Genomic DNA, 24,563 nt, shown 5'->3' with positions numbered 1-24,563 from the left:
TTAAATCTGTACAAAAATAAAGACTTGGCCAATTTATTTAGAAAAAAACATTTGTATACTCAAAAAAGTAAGAAAAACTTGTTTGAAAATTAACATAATATTAATATAAAATGTGTCGTAACGATATGCAATATTACATAAGCCTTTAAAATAATAATAGTACAGTCATCAACTTGAAAATTATTACAGATGCGTATGTTTATTTCCTTCCGAGAATGTGCGGCAGAAATTACCGACTGACAAAACTAAGAGCATAAATTGCTGTATTTTAAACTAGGTGCTCATGCAGTTAAGGAGAAGTTTATGCAGCAAAAGGCTATAAATCGTCCAACACATGCACCATAAATATTGTTGGAAAGTGGAAACTGCGACGCACGAACCGCGAGATAGATAACCGACATCGAAAAATCGCATCATATTTTTCAATTGCAATTTTTGGCAAACATATTGAAGTTTGTTGGTAAAATACGTGACCATACAAATATGAGGCTTTAAACAGATAATATATTGGCATATTTTCAAAATAGGGTAAATTAAATACGTATATTTTTATATATTGCGATTACAGTTACATAAATGCATAATGGTAAATAAGCGTTATCTACATATTTTGCAGTAAGCATTCCGTGAATCATTTTACAAAATATGTGAGTTATGCCAAATTGAATATGAATGAATATCAGTTAATATTTTTTTATTATATAATTTCCATGCAATTTGGATTTCGGTATCTTTTAAGCCATTTGAAAGTCCTTCGGTCGGCTTAAACAACTTTGAGACTAAGTTGACCACTAACCATTCGAAAGATAGATAGACTTTTAACTTGAGTAATATTCCTTAATATTCTTCTAAACGCTTCGAAAGTTTGGTACAAGATAGTGTCACTATCACAAGTGACAAAAAATATATTCTCATCGCGGAATATCATTCTTTATGAGTGACGACAAATATAGCTTTTATTATTTATGTCATATGCACGTGAATATGTTCACGTGGCATTTGCATAAATAACATGCATATTTGATTCAAATTAAATCGTGAACGTGCCTCTGAAAGGCGCAGCCGCTAATCGTTGAGGAGGAATTGTCAGAAATAGATGATTTCTGCGACTTTTATTGCTAACTAATATGTTTTTAACTGTTATTCGAATTTAAAAGGGTCAAATATTTTCTACCAAATTACACGGGCATAATATGGAGGTTTGCACATGCAAGAAAAATACAATTATTTAAAATAATTCAGTTGATTAAATAATAAATGCAAAATTGATAGATTATTCTCGTTATAATCGTTAGGTCGTAAATTATATTATTATTATTATATTAAATAATGCAACGAAACAATGATTCTAATTTCCAATGATCAGAACATGTTAATAAAACATATACACATTTTCCTAGACCACGTCACAGTTGACCGCAGCTATGCGAAAAACATACCAATTATTTAAAATGTCACCAATTTGAACTAATATAATAATTATGCAGTGGTAGAAAAATCATACTGCGCAGCGAAAAATATTTATTTCCTCTCTCTTTTAATTTCCTAAAGGCATAATGTTATAATCTCATTATTTTTGCATTAATCTTACAAGTAGGTATGATTAACGCAAAAGTTTGTTTTTCTGGGTGTTAGAATGGATATTTGTAACTCAAGCACGTCAAAACTAATGAACATATTTTGATGACATTTGTTACACAGGGAGTCTATAACCTGGACTTTTTGATATGATGCTATTTACTCCGGAAAAGCATTTCACGCAGATGAAGTTGCGGACAGAAGCTAGGCAAAAACTGTAAACCGAGTATAGTTTTTTATTACAAACATATTATGTATTGACCATCGCACGTGTCACAGCGAATACCAGTACGTATGTTATTACATTCCTTTACTTCTATTACCCAATGGATTGTCACAAAGAATTTCACAATCTAATGACATAATAATAACTGGTATTTTGTAACGCAAATCATAATCAGACGAGTTTCTTCGCCTTGTTTTGCAATAAATATGTGTAGAAGCATTCTTTAATAATACTACTTTAAATAAATTAGATAAAAAAAGATACGGGCTGGGAAAATCATGAAAATGTTATTTATTTTGGTAAAATACACGTTAAATGTAAACTCGGGGCGATAAACTGTATAACAAATATTATGACAGCGTGCGATTTCAAACTGAGAATGAAATAGTTCTTTTTTATTGTAATTTTATTGTGAAGTTAGGAGATAAGGTGATGCGTCGTAATTACTTGCTACGTGAAATCTACTACGCAAGACGGGAGATATGATTTCATATGGTAATTAGTTTTCATACGTTATTTACGAGTATATTAGTAGGAATAGTGCGGTTTATATTAGGTCGTGGAAAAAGTCTTTTCGCATTATAGTATGTATGAACTTGTAATAAAATCTTTTCTCTACACAAAAAAGCCCGATAATTGGGTACCTCTCGAGCTCACTGAAAGAAACCTAATGAACCGTGTACTCATTTGTACTTCTTGAAGCCAAAGAGATTTTATTAAGTTCATACATACTATAATGCAAAAAGACTTTTTCCCCGACCTAATATGAGCCGTAAGTAAAGCGTAAAAGGGCATGTAGTGCAAAGGCTAAAGTAGGCACCACGGCTGTCGGCACTCCCGGACCCGTCACAGAGGATTTCGTGTCGTTTGCGGATTTGATTCTCACACGGAATAAGTACATCAGGAAATTGTAGGAAATCTAGTAGGTACCCGTGTTTTAAGGTTCTCTTGCAAGCACAAACATATTATTATCAAATTAAATTAGGTAGCTTAGCTATATGAATGACTGAAAATTACACACCCTAAAAAATAAAACAATCTTACTTTTGGTTTTATTACTTTAAATGCGTTTGTTTATAATCTCGTATACAAAAAAAAATGTAATGTCGTAATAAATTTAGGTCTTTCGAAAGCTGTACATTTCATCACAAAAGGTTATATTATGTAGTACTGCAAAAATGCAAATTCTGAACTCTTTATAGATGAATAATATTATTATCAGTCGTTAGTAAACAAACTACAGGTTTAATAAGAACCCTTTAAACAATAAAACAAAACAAAGTCAAAAACCGTACTTCATCGGTAGAGTCGTTAGCCAAAAATATTTTTAAAATGTCACTTCAAAGTTCTCAGTATTGATCGTAAATAAATATACCACCTATTGTTATTCTGATTATGAAACGTAAATTATGGGACTCAAAAACAAGATTGTTTATGATTTTAAGAAAAAAGGTGCATTCGCTTAATTTGACATTTAATTTGTTCAAAATATAACAATTTTATAGGTATTTTACGGTCTTCAAAAGTCTCATAAATATGCACAAAAATATACCTACTCAAATTAATTATGAGCGATCGACTAAGTGTCGTTGAATGCGGAGCGTTATTTCAAAAATATTCATTCAAATAAAGTTGTTTATTTTAATTCCAAAACGAATATATGTTATGTAATTTTTATCATTTAAATACACGTACCTACGCATATACATGTATGAAATACATAAATATATTTCGCCACGCACGACTAAATTATTTTAAATGTTGGAAGGTAACAATAGGTACATATGTATAATATGTATTACATTGAGTGCAAAGCGAATGGCCATAGGCCGTAACAAAAGTCAAATTTCATAGATAGGTACAGCTGACACCGTCACTCTTAGACAAAACTCATTAAATATACCTACCCAAAGACAGCTTTATAATGTAATCATATCAATTCATCGCTAAACACGTACCGACTACCCTTTGCCTTCTCTTCAAGTAACTTAAATTCACTTTAGAGAAAATAATACTGCAAAAACTTTAATAAAACCTTGAAATTCTTTAATTTTCGGAAAATAAGTGTAACAATTAAATAAGTCAATGATTATCACAAAATTATCATTCGTTGTCCAGACTTCTTTTTATGTATCTTTACTAATAATTAATTAATTAGCAATAAACTTTCCTGGCTGTCTGATACAACACTCGAGAGACTGCCTTTTACAACAAAAGAAAAACGGCAGCTAACATTGTTTCGCGCCATTTTTGTCTGGCGACTTTGTTGTCCAAATGCACATGCGTGATAGGAAACGTATTATAATTGATACTATATTACTATTATACAATAATAATATATATTTTATGTCAATAATATGTTGTTCATCTAATTGTAGCTGTGACCGGCTAGGTCTAGATAATAGTACTGCAGCGTATGACATAATCATAAGTTGCGGACTGAAATGACGGACATCGATCAAATATAATGTTGTAGAAAAACTGCTATGATAATGTGATGTCAAGGTATCCTAGTATTCGTAAAGGTATAATAATTATAATTTCTAATTGGTTGTTTTCATAATATATCTTCTTTATTACGATATATTAGCAACTAATTCAAATTTTATGATCGTTATATTTGGCTGTAATGTTCAAGCTTTGATTATACTTTAATATGATATATTTATATTCATTCGGCAGCCCAAAGGCTTGCAGAATTAATTTAGATATTATCGTAATACACATAATTATAACATTAACCCATCATTATCCGTTATTGACGTGAACCTATTCTTTTTTGGTTCAGCATGGATACATAATGTTCTTCATTAAGTAAAATTACGGGCCAGTTTACTTACTAACCCTCAGTTTCTGAGGTACATTAACCGGTAGTCTATCTATTCAATAGTGTTTAAACTCATGTATAAAAAACGCTATTGAATAGATAAACTACCGCTAAATGTACTCAGAAACCGGGGGTAAGATAGATAATTTTAAAAACCATCTGGCAACTTTAACCGGAAGAACAGGCTTTAAAATTTAAAACGCACTAGTACTAAATCTTATTATGACATTTAACAAAGTGCCAGTAACAAATAATTGCATTATCTCATGATAAATATTTGCCTGCAGGTTCCTTCATAACAATATATTTGTTCAGCAAGCGATGGAACATAGAGGACAGCGTTATCGGCATCATCGCGTGTTTGAGCAGGATAGCAGCTAGCGTGGTGTATGCGATGGCGCCGAATCGCACCGTGTATTTCCTGGGCCCAGTGCTGGACATGTTCAGTTCTGCTGGAGCCACGTCTCTCCGATCCATTGCCACTAAGTTGGTGAATGATGATGAAGTTGGTGAGTAAAAGACAAATTTTGTTCTATTTCTGTGTCTGCGGATGTAAATTAGAAGAATATATGATTCTATTTCGAAAAATGTGCAGGGTTTGTTAATCAAAATAACGAGAGGATAAACATAATACATAATATTAAAATTTGGAAAAAAATATAATTATCACAATGACTTAGTTTATAGTCTATAGATTAATATTAAGACGTATTCATTCTAAAACAAGACTGAAATAATTTCAAAAGACTGTCGGTAAATTAATTTTCCATAACGAAAAAGATTCAGTATCTGAGATTACGTGCTGTATAATTTTTAATACCATTTCGCAATCCTGAACTGGACTGGTATTAAAATGATTTGTAATGAGCTCAAAACGTTAGTTGAATAAAATCGAATGCAAACACTACAAAAAAGTAAGGTTCAGATTTATATCCCAAAATACTGAACAACTCAGCTAAGTTCAATCACAAGTATTTCCACCTAGCGACACGTCTAAAGCATAAATACTCAGACAATATTAGTAAACAAGTATATTATTATAATCTATATCAATTTAGGAGCAAAGGTCAAGCAGATGCATACGATATACCTAATATTATGTATCGTATATTATGTAAAACGAGTTTGCCCTACATTGTTATACAGAAGTGTGACAAAGTTATCAAGAAAATGATTAATGTGTAAAGTTAATTAGTGTTAGATAAATATTTTTGTCTGTGTAGCGTAAATAAATCAATACATGCATTAAACGGGTGCTTAGTGCGATTAGATACTTTCTTTAACGCACGAGTTTGTACTGATGATACTTTGTACTTTGAACAAATTATGCTATCATCATCATATATTATCAGCCTGTAGACGTCCACTGCTAGACATATGCCTCCCCCAACGATGTCCACAATGTCCAAATTATGCTCAGTTTACTGTTAAAATAAATTAATATTTTTTTTATCTCTTCTTCGAAGCTCTGATAGGTTGTTTAAGACTAAGTAAAGGAAAAACTAAACAGCTGTTGCTATTTACGCAACGAAATAAAAATATTAATATTCTTTTTTTTTCTATTGTTATTTTAAAATATATTATCATATTCGGACCAGTTTTAAGACAAATAGGTACTTTAGTACGATTCAAATCTCAGCTACGATACAACGTAAAAAAAATAGAAAGGTATTTTAACATAAAAAAATCTGTGAAAATAAAATTTTACTAAAATGTCATCCGTCATACGTGACCCTTGTGTGCTCATTGCAATTCATTAAAAATGTCAGGACTAATAAACGATCATCCTTTAATTTTTGTACACATTTTTCGATTCTCGACTTAACGCTTCATCATGTAACAGTATGAAATCACGCTCCGGTACAATTGATTTTTTATACCATTACTTAAAAAACTAGTCGCTGAAAATGTTAGGAAATTTACTAAGACGCTACTATCAACTTGAGAATGCATAAATTGTTGCTAAGTAATTGAAAAGAACACTCGACCGATACAGTAATTACCGGTAATTTATTATATTTGATTAATATTCATTGGTTTCTAGGTGTTTCCTTCTATTATAATATATAAATATATTTTAGAATCCTTTGACAAGTGGAAGAGCTTTATCAATTAGGAAATAATTGTTACTCTAGGATAAGATAAAACACTAACCAAATGTACCTCAGAAAGCCGTGGGAAATTCATTTTTATTCTCGTGAAATAAAAAACGAGGTCCCAAAATTTCCCTTGTATATTCTTTTGTACTGACTTTCCGCCGGTGGCTTTGCCTGCACATAATTTCACTCTCTTTAGAATGGGATTTCTAAAAATCATCTCGCCCCTACAATATCCAAATTTCAGTTTCTAAGGTTTAGTAGTTTCGGCTGTGCGTTGTCTGTCGGTCAGTCACTTAGTAACGGAAGACTTTGATATACAGATTAGATGATATTGTAAAAAATAGGCATTTATATTATACTGATTATTATAATATAATTAATAGATCTTGTATCTTTACATTAGAGTATAATAAAGCCATAATATCTACTCGTAATAACCAGTTATTTCTACTTAGTTTATCACTAAGACAGAATAATATGGCTACTTACCACAGCTTTGAAAACAAACAACTTTGAATCTGCATTTTGATGTTCGATAAGCATGTTGTATGGTCTATAAATAATTAATTTATGATGAAGATGGTGTCCATCTTGATTAAACGGTTCTTTGAAGTATGAGTCAAAGGTACGTATGTAAAGTATGTAAAATTAAATGTTGCCTGTATTATTCCTATACATAGTTAAATTACACTAAACATTGGTATTCAAATGTAAAGTGTGGTATTTATAAAAAGTCGACAATCTAGTAGGTATCTGTCTATATTAGTATAGGTATTATCGGTAGGATATTTGTAGGGTTATATAGTTATAGGTTATATTTCTCGAACTCTGTTAGTACATATTATAATAAAACAGTAAGTTTGTAGCGCTAATTACGGGAAATACTGATCGGATTTAAATGAAACTTTTTTGCTGTACAGCTATTCAATCTAGGCAACACGGGCGAAGTCGCGGGCGTCCGCTAATTATATAATGGGAGAATTGTAAGGAAGTGTTCAATGCATTGAAATTTTTAATGTTAATAAAATAAATGTTGTGGAAAAACGGAATGTTTTTCCACAACATTTGTCAAAGTTCGTAATTGTGGTCTAGCTGTGAAATGTAATAGTAGGTGTATGATTAGATTATTGTAAATACATGTAATGCGGAACCAATCTCCGCAACTTGTTTGTGTGGTCGCAAAACACCTGTTATATGTGTTTTTAATTTTAAAAGTCTTCTGTTTTTGAAGTAGTTGCGTTATATAGTACAACAACTTCGAAGAGTCTTGTATCCATGGTTCGCAACTTGCAAATAATTACAAAATTCAGAATTTAGAGCATCCGCGATATGCAGACTTATGCTGACAGTGGCTTGTTTGATGATGTGTTATTTTGGAGCTGATACACAGTAAGAATAATTATAACTTGAGCTCGGCTCTCTACTAAGTAGTCAGATAATTTATAATACGACAATGATCACCCCAGCTTATTATAATTATATTAAAGGCCGACTTCTATTATCTGGTTTAACCATTTCAAAATTGGGTTCTTAGAAATACATTCCTTAGTCGACATCTGTCGGTAAGGACATACATACCTACATTCGTTAACATCCTAATCTTACTCGTGCCACGCGCTCATGCATTCCTAATGCGAGTATTGTCTTCAAACGTATTTTTAATACGAAACTTTTCATAAAATAATGATATTTCACACCGGCAAATGTGTATTATCTAAAATACTGTGAAAATAGCCATACACTTGACTGAATTGATAAGTAAATGACGTAAGTTGGAAACCGCGAAGGCGAATCAAATCTAATGTTTGTAAATTGTTGTTGAACACTGTTGAGATGGAAACTTTATCAATTTGTAATACAATGCCTTCATGCGTAAACTAAATCATTGCATTTATATTCGCAGTGTATGCATATTATTATAAAAGCACTGAATTATGTTATAGCAACAATAACGATGGTTCAAAGCAAGTTTTTGTAAATTAATCATCATTAAAATTTGGTGTCGAAAGGACTACTGAAAAAAAAGATCTCTGGCATCATTGCAGGTCGACTGCCGCAAGCTATCAAATATCCAACGGAAAAGTAAATATACCTAATAAGTACATTTTCGGGTGCAGTGTATAAAACGTTATGATTTAGAATAATTACAATAACTTAAAAATAACATTATTAATCTATACTAATATTATAAAGCTGAAGAGGTTGTTTGTTTGTTTGATTGTTTGTTTGAACGCACTAATCTCAGAAACTATTGGTCCGATTTGAAAAATTCTTTCAGTGTTAGAAAGCCTATTTATTGAGGAAGGCTACATATCATCACGCTACGACCAGTAGGAGCAGAGTACCAGTAATTTTTTTTACAAAAACGGGGGAAAATTTGATCCATTCTCTCTTATGTGACGCAAGCGAAGTTGCGCGGGTCAGCTAGTCGACCATATAACGTACTTAAGGGGCTGACTAAACACGTGTTCTGTCAAACTCAAAGCTATACTAATCCTTTTCTCACACGGTTCACATGTTACCCCACGAAGTTTTCCCGAAAAGATTACAAATAATCCATTTACGATTCTCACTGTCTACTTTATATCTTTTAATCTTAAAATAACAATTGCAAATAATAAAAATATTAAGATAAACTTTACAAGACGTTCATCAGGTAGTCTATGAATCAGATTGATGATATGTTACCGTTTTCCTGTCTCTCGAAAACTCGAGTAACAACAACCCGTGTTATCGCCATTTTCGTGAAAACCAAACAGTCTTGAATCACCTTCGTTCTATTTTTTAGATATATTCACTAATGTAAATATTTTTACTCAGATTATAAGGTTAGTTTCTCTCGCGTTTAATAACTGAAGTATCGTAAATGCATTATCCGTGACTTTGCACGGTGATTCACGGAATAATATTGTCCTATTACGATTGACGCAATAAAATTATAAATGAATATATATTTTTGTTTTGTACGTGGCATTTTGACAAGGATGAGTGCAAAAGTTTAGAACTTTTAAATGTTTTATTGTGATATTGTTCTTTCAAAATTGATATAAGAATTACTGCTTTATTATACCTATGTATAGATATCTCTCAATAGTAGCTCGAAATTTGGTAACCTGTCCGGTAAATAATAATAGGCTCGCCCCCTATTTCATTGGAGTGAAGTAGTTAATGGCCAAATGTTCGTGTTTAATTAGTACATCTTTGCCTACACATATGAAAATCTTTTCATAAACTGTAATAAAATTCATTTTTTGTGTTGAAAATATATTATTGATATAGTTTGCGTACACGTTACGCTACATACCTATATAATTATCTAACATAATATTCATAACAGTCACGGTTTATCATGCAAAATAAAAAACAGACACTATCATTTCGCATAATATTATTATTGTTATCAATGGTCAGTCATTCAACTTCTGGCCTAATTAAAGAGTTCCTATGTTAATCACTTCCTGATTTTCAAAATGTCTTTAACTGTCCCTGTTTTTCGTTAACGTAAAAAAATAAAAATAAATAAAATAAAAATGTATTCATTTGAACACAAAAGATTTGGTAATACAAAACAGTTATGTGCACGGTAATGACTGCATTAGTTTAAAACTGTGTCGCAGTCATTAACGCCCACCTCCGTGAGTTTTCAAACGTGTTCAAATTAAGTTCAAAAAAGTTTGGGATCTTTACAAACGTAACAATCTCATAGATCAGATGGAAATAAGTATTTGCACTACCAATATTTGCAGGACTGAAAGCTACGAGACCATCTTAGTCCATTTTAATAACAATTCAATTTATGAGGTCACCTATTTATATCAATCAACATTTGTAATCGGTGAAAAACTGTTATATTATATTTGTTTGAGAAAAGTGACCGAATTCAATTTATTAAACCCAGTAGGAGTGAGTCCATGTCTGTTAGTCTCGTACCTTATTCGATAAATTTAGAAAAACCTAGGTTTATCTACCTTTTAAATTTATAGAGATAAGTGATTTATTCGCAGGTAAAACTAATCTTTCAGGTCCACTAGGTACAGAAATTTATTGTGATAAAATCTTACAGTTTTAGTTTAAGGAGACGAAAGAGAAATGAAGGCTGATTAGATGTGAGAACGTAAATAATATAAAAGCAATTATGTTTCTCACACAGCTACTTAAAGAAACATTTAAATTAGTATTTTCCATTCTCATACTAGTTGTAGATGCTACGTTAAACATTCCTCTTAGTAATCATAGTAGTACGATATATCTCAAGAAATTCGTATTTAAGCTTAAGCTAACGTGACTTCTATTTGAACACACCTAAAAAATAAGTTTCAAACATAATTTGACTTCAGTAACTTTATGTTTTTCTTTCCAGAATTTCATTTAGCAAAAGCTGAAACGTATGATGAGATTCATTTCGCAATTCACGTGTATTTAAACTAATAAATTAGTCATAGTTTTGATTAGAAACATTCTTCTTTTCAAAATTAAGATAAAATGATGAAACAGATATTTATCTTTGTATGAGCTCTCTGGTAACAGTCACATGGTAACTAAAGGTAAAGTCATTTAATTACATGAAAGTAAATAAATTATGGACAGTTATTTTAACAATTGTGTTGAAACAGGCGTATTAATATTGGCTTTAGGGTTGGGGAAGGTTCTAGAAAACTTGGCTATTAATAATCCACGATGATGTTGTTTGATATACAAAGATGTAGTCTGCTCGCTAAGTAGAACTCAAAATAGGTATATGGAATAAATAGAGGTGGAATATAAGTAAATACAACCTAAGTAAGTATTTGGAATAAATTATTTACAAACTGTGCTTTGATTATATTAGATTCTGCCTAGAGCTAAGTCGTGTAAATTGAGCGAAAGTATAGTTTAATAACCTAATATAAAATAGAAAATTATTTATCACACAGAAAATCAACATTTACAGCTTCCCTCTCCTCGCTATGCATTACCTACAGGTAAAGTTTACGCCAGTCATCTTTAATTACAATGTTATTTTTAGCTATTATGAAATATTAAACATTGGAAAAATACACAAAAGAAGTCAAACAAAGAACACAGGTGCCGATATTATTAATAGTAACAAAACAAATGACAGTATAATTTTCACTCTTAATAACAAATATGCAGACAGCCTCTCGTTTCTATGCGCATTGCGACATGTACAGGCATACTCTATTTGTCCAATTTGTTTACAAATATTCGCCTTGAAACAATGAACACAGGCTGTCAACTCGTCCTGAGATAAAAACTTCAACGATAACGGTCTTTCGTATAACGTAGGTACCTGCGTATTCTTGATACTTTGATATAAAGGAAATACTTATGTACCAATGGATTTTTCCTATTTACATTATCACTCGACGTCCGGAGGAAACTTTCATTGATTACATACGAATACGTGATGAAATGTTCATACTGTCGGTTATTAAGTAACCGGCGTAATATTGCGCACAGTTAGCGACAGAAGTTGCTGGACTATTAGAAATTTCAGAACATTGTTGCACGTGGAAATATGAAACTAGTGGTAGTAGATATTTCTATTGAATAACGCAAATTCAGAAATCTGCACAGATTTTCTTAACGAATATGTGCTAATCTTTTGTTTAATATCGATTTCACAGGTCAAGTTTTAGCTAATAGTGTTATTTTCATGCCCAAATAATATTGCTAGCAAAAAACTATTACGTGATTTATTAAGAGTAAATTTGGAAGCGACTTACCCCCGTTTTCTGAGGAACATTTAACCGTAGTTTATCTATTCAATAGCGTTTAAACTAATATGAAATAAAATAAACGCTATTCAATAAATAAGCTACCGCTAAATGTACCTCAGAAACCGTGGGTAACTAATTGTTTCTTATTATTTATTACTCATACTTGTAGTTTTCCTGAAGATTATTTGAAATTCCTGAATGATACTGACACGTGTAACTCTACTACATTTGTTACTCTAAAGTACGGAAGTTAAAACGATTCATAAGATAAATATTATAGTTTTTGTTATGATGACAAAACCTTTTATCAGTAATTACAGCACGTATGTTATATTTTAATATTTTATTTACACAATTACTACTTGTTTGCGTATTAAGGGCCACAGTGTAAAAAAATGTGTTTAGTTAACACATGAACCGTAGCCCGCAGTATTTGTTGTCTTCATTAATTATTTTTCCTCTTACAATCTTATCGTAATTTATTTAGAGACGACAATGCTTATAAATTACCGATACACCCATCTTTTGCTAAAAAACGATCTGTTTTATCAACTGTTCACCGTTTGGATAGTTCCATACAATCATTCATTCATCTTATACGCACTCCAAAGCTTCGTTATACGCACTCACGTAATTAAAAGTCCCTCTTACTCTTTCTAGTATTCATCATTCATATGCAAATTACATATATTTTCACTAAATTTAATCAATATTTAAATGATCTCCTATAAACCACACTTTAAAAAGTTTATCTCAACTATTTACTTTTAAATTATACTTCGTACTCCCACAATCCTTGGTCTTCCTAAGGAGGACAGGTGGCGAGTTGTTGTTGTTGAAAACATCAGCAAAATCTCCTTTACAGTATGTACTTAGTTTAGAAGGAAACACATTCAAACGTGGGATAAGGACATAATCAGCTACTGCAAAAAGATGACACATCTGCTTCTATATTATATTATTATCTAAGCGAACTAAACGGGTCTCGAGATAAATTATCTGTTCGATAGATCACGTTTTAATTCAAAGCATGTTATATCCAATACCGGTGGCATATTATCCGCTAACTGCATAATTGTATGATGACTAACTGTTACTCTTAAACGTGGTTTTTATATTGTTTTACCTTTTATGTAGTGGAATGTAACAATGGGATGTATTGAAGAGAGATAGGTTGATCTAAATAAAGATAGTTTGTTCTCTCGTTTCTTTAGATAGACTCGGTTTCAATAAGGTATTGTCGGATAGGGATTGTTTGGTTACTTAGCAACAGTTAACTTCTAGCTTAAGTGGTACTAGTAGTACTGTTCTTATCCGGCGATAGGTTATTGAAACTAGCTCTATTATATAAAGGAAATTAAATCATCGTAGCCACATTCTGTTTATTTTGATAGTAAGTGGTAAACACAAAATAGTCAAATGTTGCAAAATTGATGTACCTTCACTTGTTTTAGATTTATTTACATAACTTGATTATGTTTTATGCTTATCTTAATATTTATAAGATTTTTTTTCACAAATGTGAGACTATTCAAACGTCATAAAACTCCACAAGAGCATCAGCCAAATCAGTTTTGCCGTTCTTGAGTTATGCGCTTAGCAACACATTTAATGATACATTTATTTATACATATTATTATTATATTGTAGGTCTATATTATATCGCAACACTGTTTTACGACATCCACATATAAATATACATAATATCACATTAGTTACATAATTATTGTAACATTATAGTTCTTACATTATGGAATCTTATACAATCGATAAACTTTTTTTTTCGACACGTGTTGCCAACATAATGGCGTGACGTCACATTTTTTTTGTTGAGTAATATTGCACAGGTCTGTAAGTAAAATGCATTCGTTAATTAACGAACAATTAATTCTATTCATAAATTATTAATCCGTCTCAATTAGTATTAATGTTTTATCGAATAAATCCACAAACAATAGTATTTGATAATTTATTATTTTATTGTTATTAATTTACGAAAAATTTTCTTTTACTATTTTTAGAATGAAAGGCTTGTACTTGAAAATTTTCTCTTTACCCTGAACTGTTGTTGTGAAGAAATATGTTCTTCAAACTTCCAAGAAATTTTATGCGCGTGTACGGACTTACATACTAACTTCACAAAAATAAAACTTTGTTTCGTAGTTAAAAATTCCGCAGTTACAGAATGTTTAACATGGAGAAAATAAAAAAACTAGATGGGTACTTGTTTTATTTCGATGTAAATATAACGGGTTTTCCGACGAAGAGTTCGTCACAAATTCTACGCTTCGCATCTTTTATAATCACTCTCCTTTGCGTTGCGCAGTCGGGTAAAAATACAAAATACTATGCTGCATATTGAGAATATTCTTACAAAATCGACTCAAGTTTGTCCACTAAACTATATCTTATTTTATTTAAAATGAACGCGGTTGTCTAAAACCTTTTATTTTATTAGCCTTTTACTCATTCATCGGTAAATTTAAAGCTAATTTTCTAGTTCGATTATAACAGTGGTACAGGATTTCCTAGTAGACAAGTAAATGTCCTGTTACAAAGCAGGCAGTCAGTCGTCCCAATTTACTCACGAACGTGAAAGACAAATGCAAGGAGAATAACGAATGTATTCGACTAGCGGATAAGGCGGTTTATATCTTTTTCTATCTATACCAGTGGTTTTTGATTTTTTGGTGTCTACATAATATAAAAAAGCGTCGGCATATAATTTCGGTTCGTTTTCTTGATTCTTCGTATTGCATTAAATTTCGTGCTTCAGAAATCTCTTTTTATCATTTATGTGTCATATAAACTTTTTTAATATTTATTTTGACTGGGAATCGACCCCGGCACAATAACCGCTTTAACAGCGGCCTTAACCACTGTGCTATCGGTGCCGTCGTATTTTGTAAGATTGCGTAATTAGTCTTAGGTCATTTACCGATCACAAAGCACTATTGACTATGAACATTTTGTTACAATTAAAAAAAATATACAGATGACGATCTTGAAGTCGGTTAAAAATACAAATTGAATGCGTTGCGAATGAAATAAAAAAAACATAAAATGATATAATTTCTATAAAATTTATATATTTGCATTCACGATACAGAGAAGCGATTTCGAACAACTATCAATAGTAGCTATCAATGTTTTTTGTATAGAAAACTTATTAGCGTCCCTATATCGAATATTGGAAAAGCCCAACGAGTAATACAGCATGGAATATTATTTTCTACAGAATTTACTCTTCATTGTTCCAAAGTAAATTATTTAGTTGTTGAACTAAAAACACGAAATTGTATGAGTGCCCTTAATTCATGACTTTATTTACAAAAATATTGTTGTATTAGATAATGCGCATAATTTTTTAGGTCATAATTTACTTAAACTATAACTGTGTTATTAAACGAGATAGCCTTGTGCCCTTTGACATAGTTTCCAAATATGTCAGGTCAATTCTACATTAATGATGACTTCCTAGTTGCAAATGTATGCAGGATAAACCACTTTAAAGGAAATTGAGTGTTCAATCGGGACATTGTTTGGTGTTTGGAAACTGATCAGACTGTATTTATTACTTAGGGGACCTTTCCTAAGAGTTAATCTGATAGAATACATGGTAAATTAACTATCGGTCTTGCTTAACTGTAGGTAGGTACAGCTATCGGTGCTTTATGTTAAAATTTCATTTTTTTTTTCAAGTTTTCAGATAAAATAAATTGTGTACTTATACTGAAGGTTAAGCAGTGTTTGAGCTTTAAAGGGGTCTTTATCTTTATTTTAAGTGCGGGTGGAGACAGGCTACATTGACAAGCTATTATCTATCTTATATAGGTAAATGCCCAGCAATGGGACGACATAGGCTAAAAATATATAAATAATAATGCATGTGTTTTTAATTGAACAATCATCTTGACCCATTTAAAATTATGCGAATGACAGTTTTCCTAACGTTTTTAAACCGTATTTTCGTCTGTTACAGGTAAAACAAGCTCTCTAATAAGCATATCGGAGGCCCTGGTACCGGTGGTGTACTCCCCGGTGTACAGCAAGGTGTACCTCAGCACTTTATCCACTATGCCCGGCGCCTTCTACCTCATCAGCGCCGCGCTCGCCGTTCCTGCCATAGCTATATTATTGTAAGTATCTATAGCGCGAGTCTGTACGTTCGGTAGTCGGTACTGTCGAGTATTGAAAGTTTGACTTATAGAATTTACTGCCAAAGTAGTTCCTACGACGCCCATCAGAGGCGCTGATCAAATTTTCATATAAAATTTTTCGACGACAAGCCGGTTGTCGGTAGTCGATAGTCTTAGTAGAGAATCGAGATACTATTCAACACATTTTCAATACACCAAATCTAGTGTTTTTGACGTTGAGGACATTATTACCGTTCCTTATCCTAAAGGTTAAAGCGAGAAACTATTACTAAGACCTCCCTATCCGTTTGTCTATCTGTCTGTCACTAGGCTGTATCTCTTAAACCGTTTTAGCCAGACAGTCAAACTTGTTACAGATCATGCATTGAAATAGAATAAAATAAATAGTACTAACTGAGGGAATCTCATGCCACATAAGTAATTTTCTGCCTTTTTTAATAGATATTCATTATGCGTACAATAACTTATGATACTCATCAATCGTTTTGCAATGTAGGCATATGATCAACAGAACACGATATGAGGTATTATTATAAAAAAATGCAAGCAGATGAATGACGTCTTTATGGTGCCACTTATCTGGTTTCTTGGTAAACATTTTCCTTAATGTCATGCCGATTTTCGATCCGAGTCAATAGCTTCTACGTTGCTTGGGTTTAAAGGGACTTAAACTGAAAGGACTGCCTCTGAGGCACGGTAGTGTATCAAACTGCAGATTATGATGCCTTGGATTCAATTTACAGGTCGTTTAAAGTGCTATGGTAAATGGCTATAGGCTCGCCCCCATTTACATGAGACTGACATTGTTAAAAAAGAAACGTGGGTGTATTTGATACATCTCTGCCTACACCTTCGGGTATAAAAAGGTATATTCTGTATGTAAGCAAGTTTACCTGAACTAACAAACTGTTTGAACAGACAAAGACTTCAAATCATAAGTGTCATTGGATCACGACTGAAGGTGATGACTAACTTATTTTGTTTAGCCTTTTCGATTAAAATCCGGAGCGGCGCAGACATTGAATCGGTATCAATGAACGGAAATAAAAAACGCGTTCGATTCCATGCAACAATGGAGATTTGCTGAATCATTATTTTTAGTTTAACCAGACAAAATATTGACGGTGACGTGTAGGTCTTTGCCATGCGAAATTGCAATTTAATTCGGGAATCCCAATAACAAAATGCAATTCAAAACTTAAAATTAAAAACAAATTGACTGAATATTTGAGGTTGACTACATTAGTACGTTATTTAAACTAGGATCAGAAATGTAGTAATACAATAACAATCTAAAAAAGCAAGGCTGTGGTCCAAAGTAATTGCAGCATCTGTAACAACAAAGAGAACATATAATTTTTCATCATCAACAATGTAAATAATGTATGTATGCTTGCATCTCGAAAATGCTAAACAAGCGCATAGCTGCACGTTGCCTAAGCAGTTGCATTACATTTCAACATCGCAACAAAAAGAGACCTTGCGGTCAGATCGAGCGCTCGCCCTTACTATACTTAATTTTGTCAATCAACAGATTTCACTATTGTAGCCTTGAACCGATATTTTCTATTTCTGTATGAACTTTTTATGGCCTTACAAGCCCTATGATAGTATTTTTTATGGTGTACACTTTGCCGTTGTTGAAATGGGAAATTGTGGGACCTTGATTTGCGTACAGGTATCTAGTAATTGCGTGTATCTCGTAATCTAATTTGTTTCTATTATTGTGACTGGTGAATGTCAAGTAAAAATAAAAGTCATTATTCTGCTGGAGGTTATCTTTATGTACTTTCAATTTAGAAATGTCATTTTTAACTTATTAGCTATTTGTAACCTTGCTTCTATTTTGACAAGAACGCATTAATCTTGCACATTGCGCATTTACACAAAGAAAATATTTTGTAAAATGTTGGAAAGTTTAGTCAGCCCATAAATAACAATAAGTTATGTATGGCGCAGTATTTAGATATTAGTTTGACCAAAGTGCCCGCAACACCCCAGGGCTGTGTTTATCTATTGTCCAAGTTCTTAAAGCCTCAAATATTCTTGGCTAAGTTTTGGTTGAAGCAAAGATAATTATGCAGTCTTATTGAAATATGCAGGCTTTGAAATATCAGGACAATTTGATTTATTATTTAGCAATCGTATTTACCGAAGTTTTGAGGATTCAATAGGTGTTTACAAAGGTTCATGCTAACTGGTTGTAAACAAACAAGTCATAATAACGCACTTCAAAGTTTTTTAAATGTGATTGTCATTTAGCATTTATTTTCCATAATGTATATTAACAGGTAGAGTTCAATATACTTAAATATACCAAAGGACTTTTTGTTAGTCATGCCATAATATTTGTCGACTGGTTAGACATCTTTAACATAAACAGCCGGATTCATCTGGATAAATAGCAGCCATCCCAACAAAACAAATTTTACAGCTTTTCAAAGATTTATTGCTACTTTAGTAAACTGATTAGTCTTTTGGTCAATTGTGCATTTAATAAAAACGAATATCCGAACATTATATTTAGGTATTTATTACTTTATCAAAGACATGGAAATCAATAGTTACTGAAACCCAAAGATCTTTGAGCTATTTAATTCCTTTCTAAAGCGGTTTAAGAAAACGTACCTAGCGTGAAACACTACGTCTGCAGACAAAAGCAGAAATCCTAGACATTGTCCAGTTAATTGGTCAGACGTTTTTTCAATTTGTGTTCTAGCCATCCTACGCTAGTCTCTGGTTCGTTTTAAATAGTTCCACTCAGAAAATCGACGTTTAATTAAAAACTTCCTGTACCCACATTCAGTCGCTGATTCGTTTAGTATTACGACGCAGAACTCAGACAAGGCGTCTATTCAGCGCTTTTATTTACTAAGCAATATATTTCGGTCCAAATAAGCCAAGATCTTGAATTTCATTGTATACAAAAATCCTTGCGTAAACGATTTCAAACGAATAAATATAAATAGTCTTTCGTATTATCACGAACATTCAGTTCATTAATCGTTTTCATGTATGTGCTGTATCGTATAGAAATCACACTAAAGAAGCCGTTTGAATATGTCAGAAGTATAAAATGCATTCCCAATCTACTATTAAGCTATAGCATATTTCGATGCGGAAATCGAGCCCAACACATATATTAACTATCATATACACTACCGCCCAGACAGACAGATGCAGCTACGTATACGTATCAATATTCCCTCGATCATAAAACACGAAGATAATAGAAAAATAGGAAGAAACGTAGAAATCAAATATCGTCAACCGTAACATGGGAATAGGAACACATTCTGGTTTCAATCTCGTTTGGCCTACAATAAGGGATGCGGGAGCGCGATTCTCTACCAATATCGATTATTTGACAACCGGCTAGCTATCGAGAAATTTTACATTAAATTCTGATCAGCGCTTCTAGCGTGAGTCGTAGGAACTATTTTTGCAGTACTTCTTAATTGTCATACTCTCAATACTCGCTAGTAGCGACTGTTGAGACGTTTGCTACGGGTGTTCTGCGGTAGATAAATTCCTAACCAATTTAAGTTATCCTTGTTTCTGGTTATGATTGACATTGTATTATTATGTGTCCTACAATGTTCATAGATCGTGATAAACATATTTTTGGTTGGAACAGACTAAGGGTCAAGATCTTTTGACATAAATAAATAATATGTCTATGTTATACTCACCATAGTTGATTAGATATGAAGCTTACATACATACTTGCAGCGTAAAAAAATAATTTTCCAAATACCTATCCGACTTATTGCAAACTGTCGAATCTAAATCCTTTAGAGTAAAATCTTTTTACTAAATTTTTATTTCTTTCTTTCACAGATTACTCTTCAGCCTCCGAAGGAAAGAAGCCCTAGCCTTACCCGCGCCCGAAACTAAACCTAAGGAGAATGAAATCACTCGTTTTTGATAAATATTTATTGTTAAGTTTTAAAATCTCAATAAATTTAAGGTTTGTATAGAAAACCGTGCGTATTTTATTTCCAAAACCCTCTTTCCATCCCATTGCGTTTAACTCTCTGAAAAAAAGGGCTCTTGAGCAAATCTTCTAGGAGCAGAAAATAAAATAGCGTACATTGATTCGTCATTATAAGAAGAATAATTATCATCGCACAGCTGCTGAACATAATAATATGCAATATTTCGAAACCCCTTTATTCTGAAGCATGCATAGATATTATTTAATCGAAAAGACACTGAGTTTCTTCAGGTATAAGTAGGTATACTAAATTTTCGTAATAATAAAAAGGTTTTGAAAATTTGAAAGGTGTTAATCAATTTTAAGAGCTGAATAGTCAGAAAATATAGTGATAATGAAGCGAAATTAAACGCTTACAATAATACACAATTAGTAAAAAAAAATATCGTTATGTTGGTGGTTACGTTTCAACGCAGTCTTTTTTTCTAAAACATATTGAAAAAGAAATAAAGCCTCTCATATTAGGTTGGAATTAACGCAATTTTAAATTCACGCTATTTGCATAACTTTACGGCTTTAAAATTATATAATACGTGCTTATTTACAAAATTGTAACACAAGTACCGTGAATATAGCCCAACGACTAAGGCTTGGCATGCATGATTTATCCCAGATTCAGATTAAATTGATTAAAATTCTGTTTGACAAAATAATCTGTCTGTATCAAAGACTACCGTCAGCAACATAAGTCGAAGAGTCACTGATGTTCTAAACCCACAGGTTATATAAGGACATATCATTTTCATTAAAAACTTATTAACTTGTCAATAAAACGATCAATACAGGAAACTATTTAGAAGAGCGTAAATTACACTTTGTAAGAATGTTGTTAGCAACACGCAATTAACACGGAAGTCTGCGTATCAGTCTGCAATATTTATATTGTAATAACACATCACGTAGCGGCTACATATTAATTATAACAATAAAGGTTTGTATGAGATAACCCGTCGGTCAGTTCATTGCCTCTCTTTATGTAGGTATTTGACAAAGAGATCTTTGTTATTATATTATTATCGCCATTATAGTTGTGGCATACATTTTAACTATCTTCATGGCGCTGTCAATATTGTAAGCGTGTGCAGAGGTATCGATTTCGAATCCTATGTCCGGCCAAAAATGGTGGTGGGTAGTAAGAATATCTTAGGGATTGTCCGGAGTTAGAAGGTCGTAAAACTCCGTGCCTCTTCAATATCTTACAGATCGTGTCGTTGTATTGTGCTCATACTTGGACTCTTGCAACAAAGTATGTACAGTTGGCCGGTTTCAATTAAAGCAGGCCACCAACGCGAATCAGACGAAAATCGGCTAGGACTAAGCAATTTATCCATCCAGAATAGGATAGTTGCTATATCACCTCATGTATCGACGTTAGTTAGGCGTCAACTGATCAACAGCTTTTATTGATTCACTCGACTACTGACACGGTGATTGTCTGTTAGGTATCTTCAGTACTTATAATAAAATTAGTAGCAATTAAAAATATAAAGATAATAGCTATGTAAACTCTCGGTAAGTAGATATGGATGTTATACATTTACGTAGGTAAGGTACCTATATAATTATATGATTAATCCTAATTCCTATACATTATTTTTATTTCAAATAGAGACAGCCCCTCTAAATTACCCTACACATGTTCCACTCAGAGTCAAACAGTTGGTAAAATAAGCCTAAAGTAAACTCTCCTCAAATCCTATTTCTAAGTAAAATCACAAGACGCAAAATTTCCATGGAATATTTGGCATTAAAGTAAAAATTAAAGTTGTCGATATTAGTTTAGTTATACTTACTTATAATATTAAGAACCGTGAAGATTTTCAAGCGTTCTATTGTTAGAACAGAAAACCTCAGGTTGAAATAGAGTCTAGTTTTAAACTAGGTATCAAGTATTACTCATGTCATACCTATTATGGAAAAATAGTATATAATATTTTAGTTAATGAAGCGAAATTCTAGCTTACTTTCGTTACCTACCTATTTATATAAGTAATTAAAAGTGAGTTTTATAGACTTCGGTACGCCTTTAAAGTAATCAAAACCAATCAAAGAAGTTAATCAACAGCTCAAATAATTATAACTGGGGAAAATTCGATTATGAGTAGCAATTACATCTATACCAACCTACCTACCCATTAACATAGTAGACGATTTACTTGAAGGAGAATGAAAACACCGGTTTCGCCTATTTCTATATCTAACAGGTAGTTTATCAAATGAAATTTTGCCTGACAATTTATCTAATAGATGTGCTATGAAACTAGCCGTTATGCACTAATACAACGCATTTGATTTGATTCGATTCAGACGATGGACTACTGATTCCTTTAAAGTATATTTTTGTAATGGCTTGTTTTACTCGTATTAGAAACATATGCCTTGTTAGAAACTAAGAAATCATACAACGCACAATTACCTACGTAGAAGATACTGATAGTCAAATAAAGTTGGACATAATTAGGCTATCTAAATAACATTCAATGCTATCAAACATATTGCGAGCTTTATTTACTGTTTGACACGTGACTAAGTTGTTCTTTGGTCAAATATAGACTTAAAACTGTTATAACCCTATAACTTAGTTGGCGGAGGTACCTATACAAAATTCTGATTTCAGTGACCCGCATTGCGCATCTTATGCAACTAATGATGGTCTGTATGATACCAACTATTTTGATTTGGATATTTCAGATAAATTGTGCGACCTATGGCTCTCTAACGAGTTATTCACTTCTACGGGCTTTCAGAAAAAAGGCTATGTCCCGCACTAAGAATTCAAAACTTTTCAAATTGAATACGGGACTTTACAACTATAGGAAATAAGACCCGCAAGATCATTTTTTATTACCTACGTCTAAGAATGGAAAAGAGGAAAGACAAGAACGATGATGCATAAGTCAAATTTAAATTGAATGAAAAAAATCCCACTAGATTGCTAACCAATTATCACTTTTGAGGTGGTCAGTAAAAGCGTTGGGTTTTTCTTTGATTAAAATTTAGTACCTAGAATCCGTATCTGCATGTCAGTAAGGCTCTTTGATTGGTCATAAAGCAATTAAAAAAGACTAACTATCAAAATCTGCATACCCACCTGTTAGATGTATTTGGTCGCCCTACAATTAAGAAAGACTCATGCACAATAAAAATGAGACAGCAATGACGAACAACCACCAAATTTAGTCATCTATCCATCGCTCGAGTAATTAAGATCTTTTATTTACACAAAATTGATTCATATAACAACTTCTCAGAATTACTTCGCATGTTTTCCTCTATTTTCGTGAAATTTACTTTTGGCTTCTCATTACTTATAAACACAATATTTTCCATTGTACCTGTGTCTACGTAAGTTATATGAAATGCAGATAACGTCAGTGATAAAGCATCGTAATGTCGTCAATTATAACAAATGATGTCATATAGGTACTATTACCGAAATAATACTATTTCCTTTGGTCATTTCATATTTCTGTTTTCATGTTAAGGGATACTCTGACCCAAATACAACGCCATTCCTTTATTTTTTCATTAAGGTAGCAGTCATTTTTGGGCTTTTGGTAAACAACTTTTTGTCTACCACTCTTTATTAATAGGCAGGTACATAATTTAGCCAAGTGATGTCAAAGCCATTTACTCCAATGCTATGATACTTAGATGCGAGGTTGACCACTAACTGTTATGAAAAGAAACAGCCAAAATGGGAAAACGTTTTCTGCTTTTTCTCTACCAACCTACGAATAATACCACCTATAGTTGTTAAGCCCTCTTATAGCTAAATTGTAACACTGTTTTTTGGTTGATGAGAAATATTTTTCGCTATCTCAATCATATGAATGAAAGCGTTATCTTTAACAAATATTAGCAATCTTACTGCGTATATCTTTGCATTCACCTCTGGACATAGAAAACACGGCGAATCTAAAACAATAACTTAAATAAACAAAAACATTGTTGCT

The 24,563-nt window shown here is 32.3% G+C and overlaps 1 protein-coding gene across 1 annotated transcript in view; it reads left to right on the top strand.

Annotated features, from left to right (window-relative positions):
• The window catches only part of LOC142980020 (lysosomal proton-coupled steroid conjugate and bile acid symporter SLC46A3-like), a 40,618-nt gene extending 20,024 nt beyond the window's left edge, over positions 1-20,594 (top strand). Inside the window, exons 3-5 of the mRNA XM_076125286.1 lie at positions 4,919-5,140; positions 16,433-16,589; positions 20,451-20,594. Of these exons, the coding sequence (XP_075981401.1) occupies positions 4,919-5,140; positions 16,433-16,589; positions 20,451-20,538 (467 nt within the window). The 3' untranslated portion in view covers positions 20,539-20,594. The remainder of the gene's footprint in view (positions 1-4,918; positions 5,141-16,432; positions 16,590-20,450) is intronic.
• The last annotated feature ends 3,969 nt before the right edge of the window (positions 20,595-24,563 follow it).

The sequence above is a fragment of the Anticarsia gemmatalis genome, chromosome 17, assembly GCF_050436995.1.
Source record: "Anticarsia gemmatalis isolate Benzon Research Colony breed Stoneville strain chromosome 17, ilAntGemm2 primary, whole genome shotgun sequence".
NCBI lineage: Eukaryota > Metazoa > Arthropoda > Insecta > Lepidoptera > Erebidae > Anticarsia > Anticarsia gemmatalis.
This window is presented reverse-complemented; position numbering and strand designations above follow the sequence as displayed.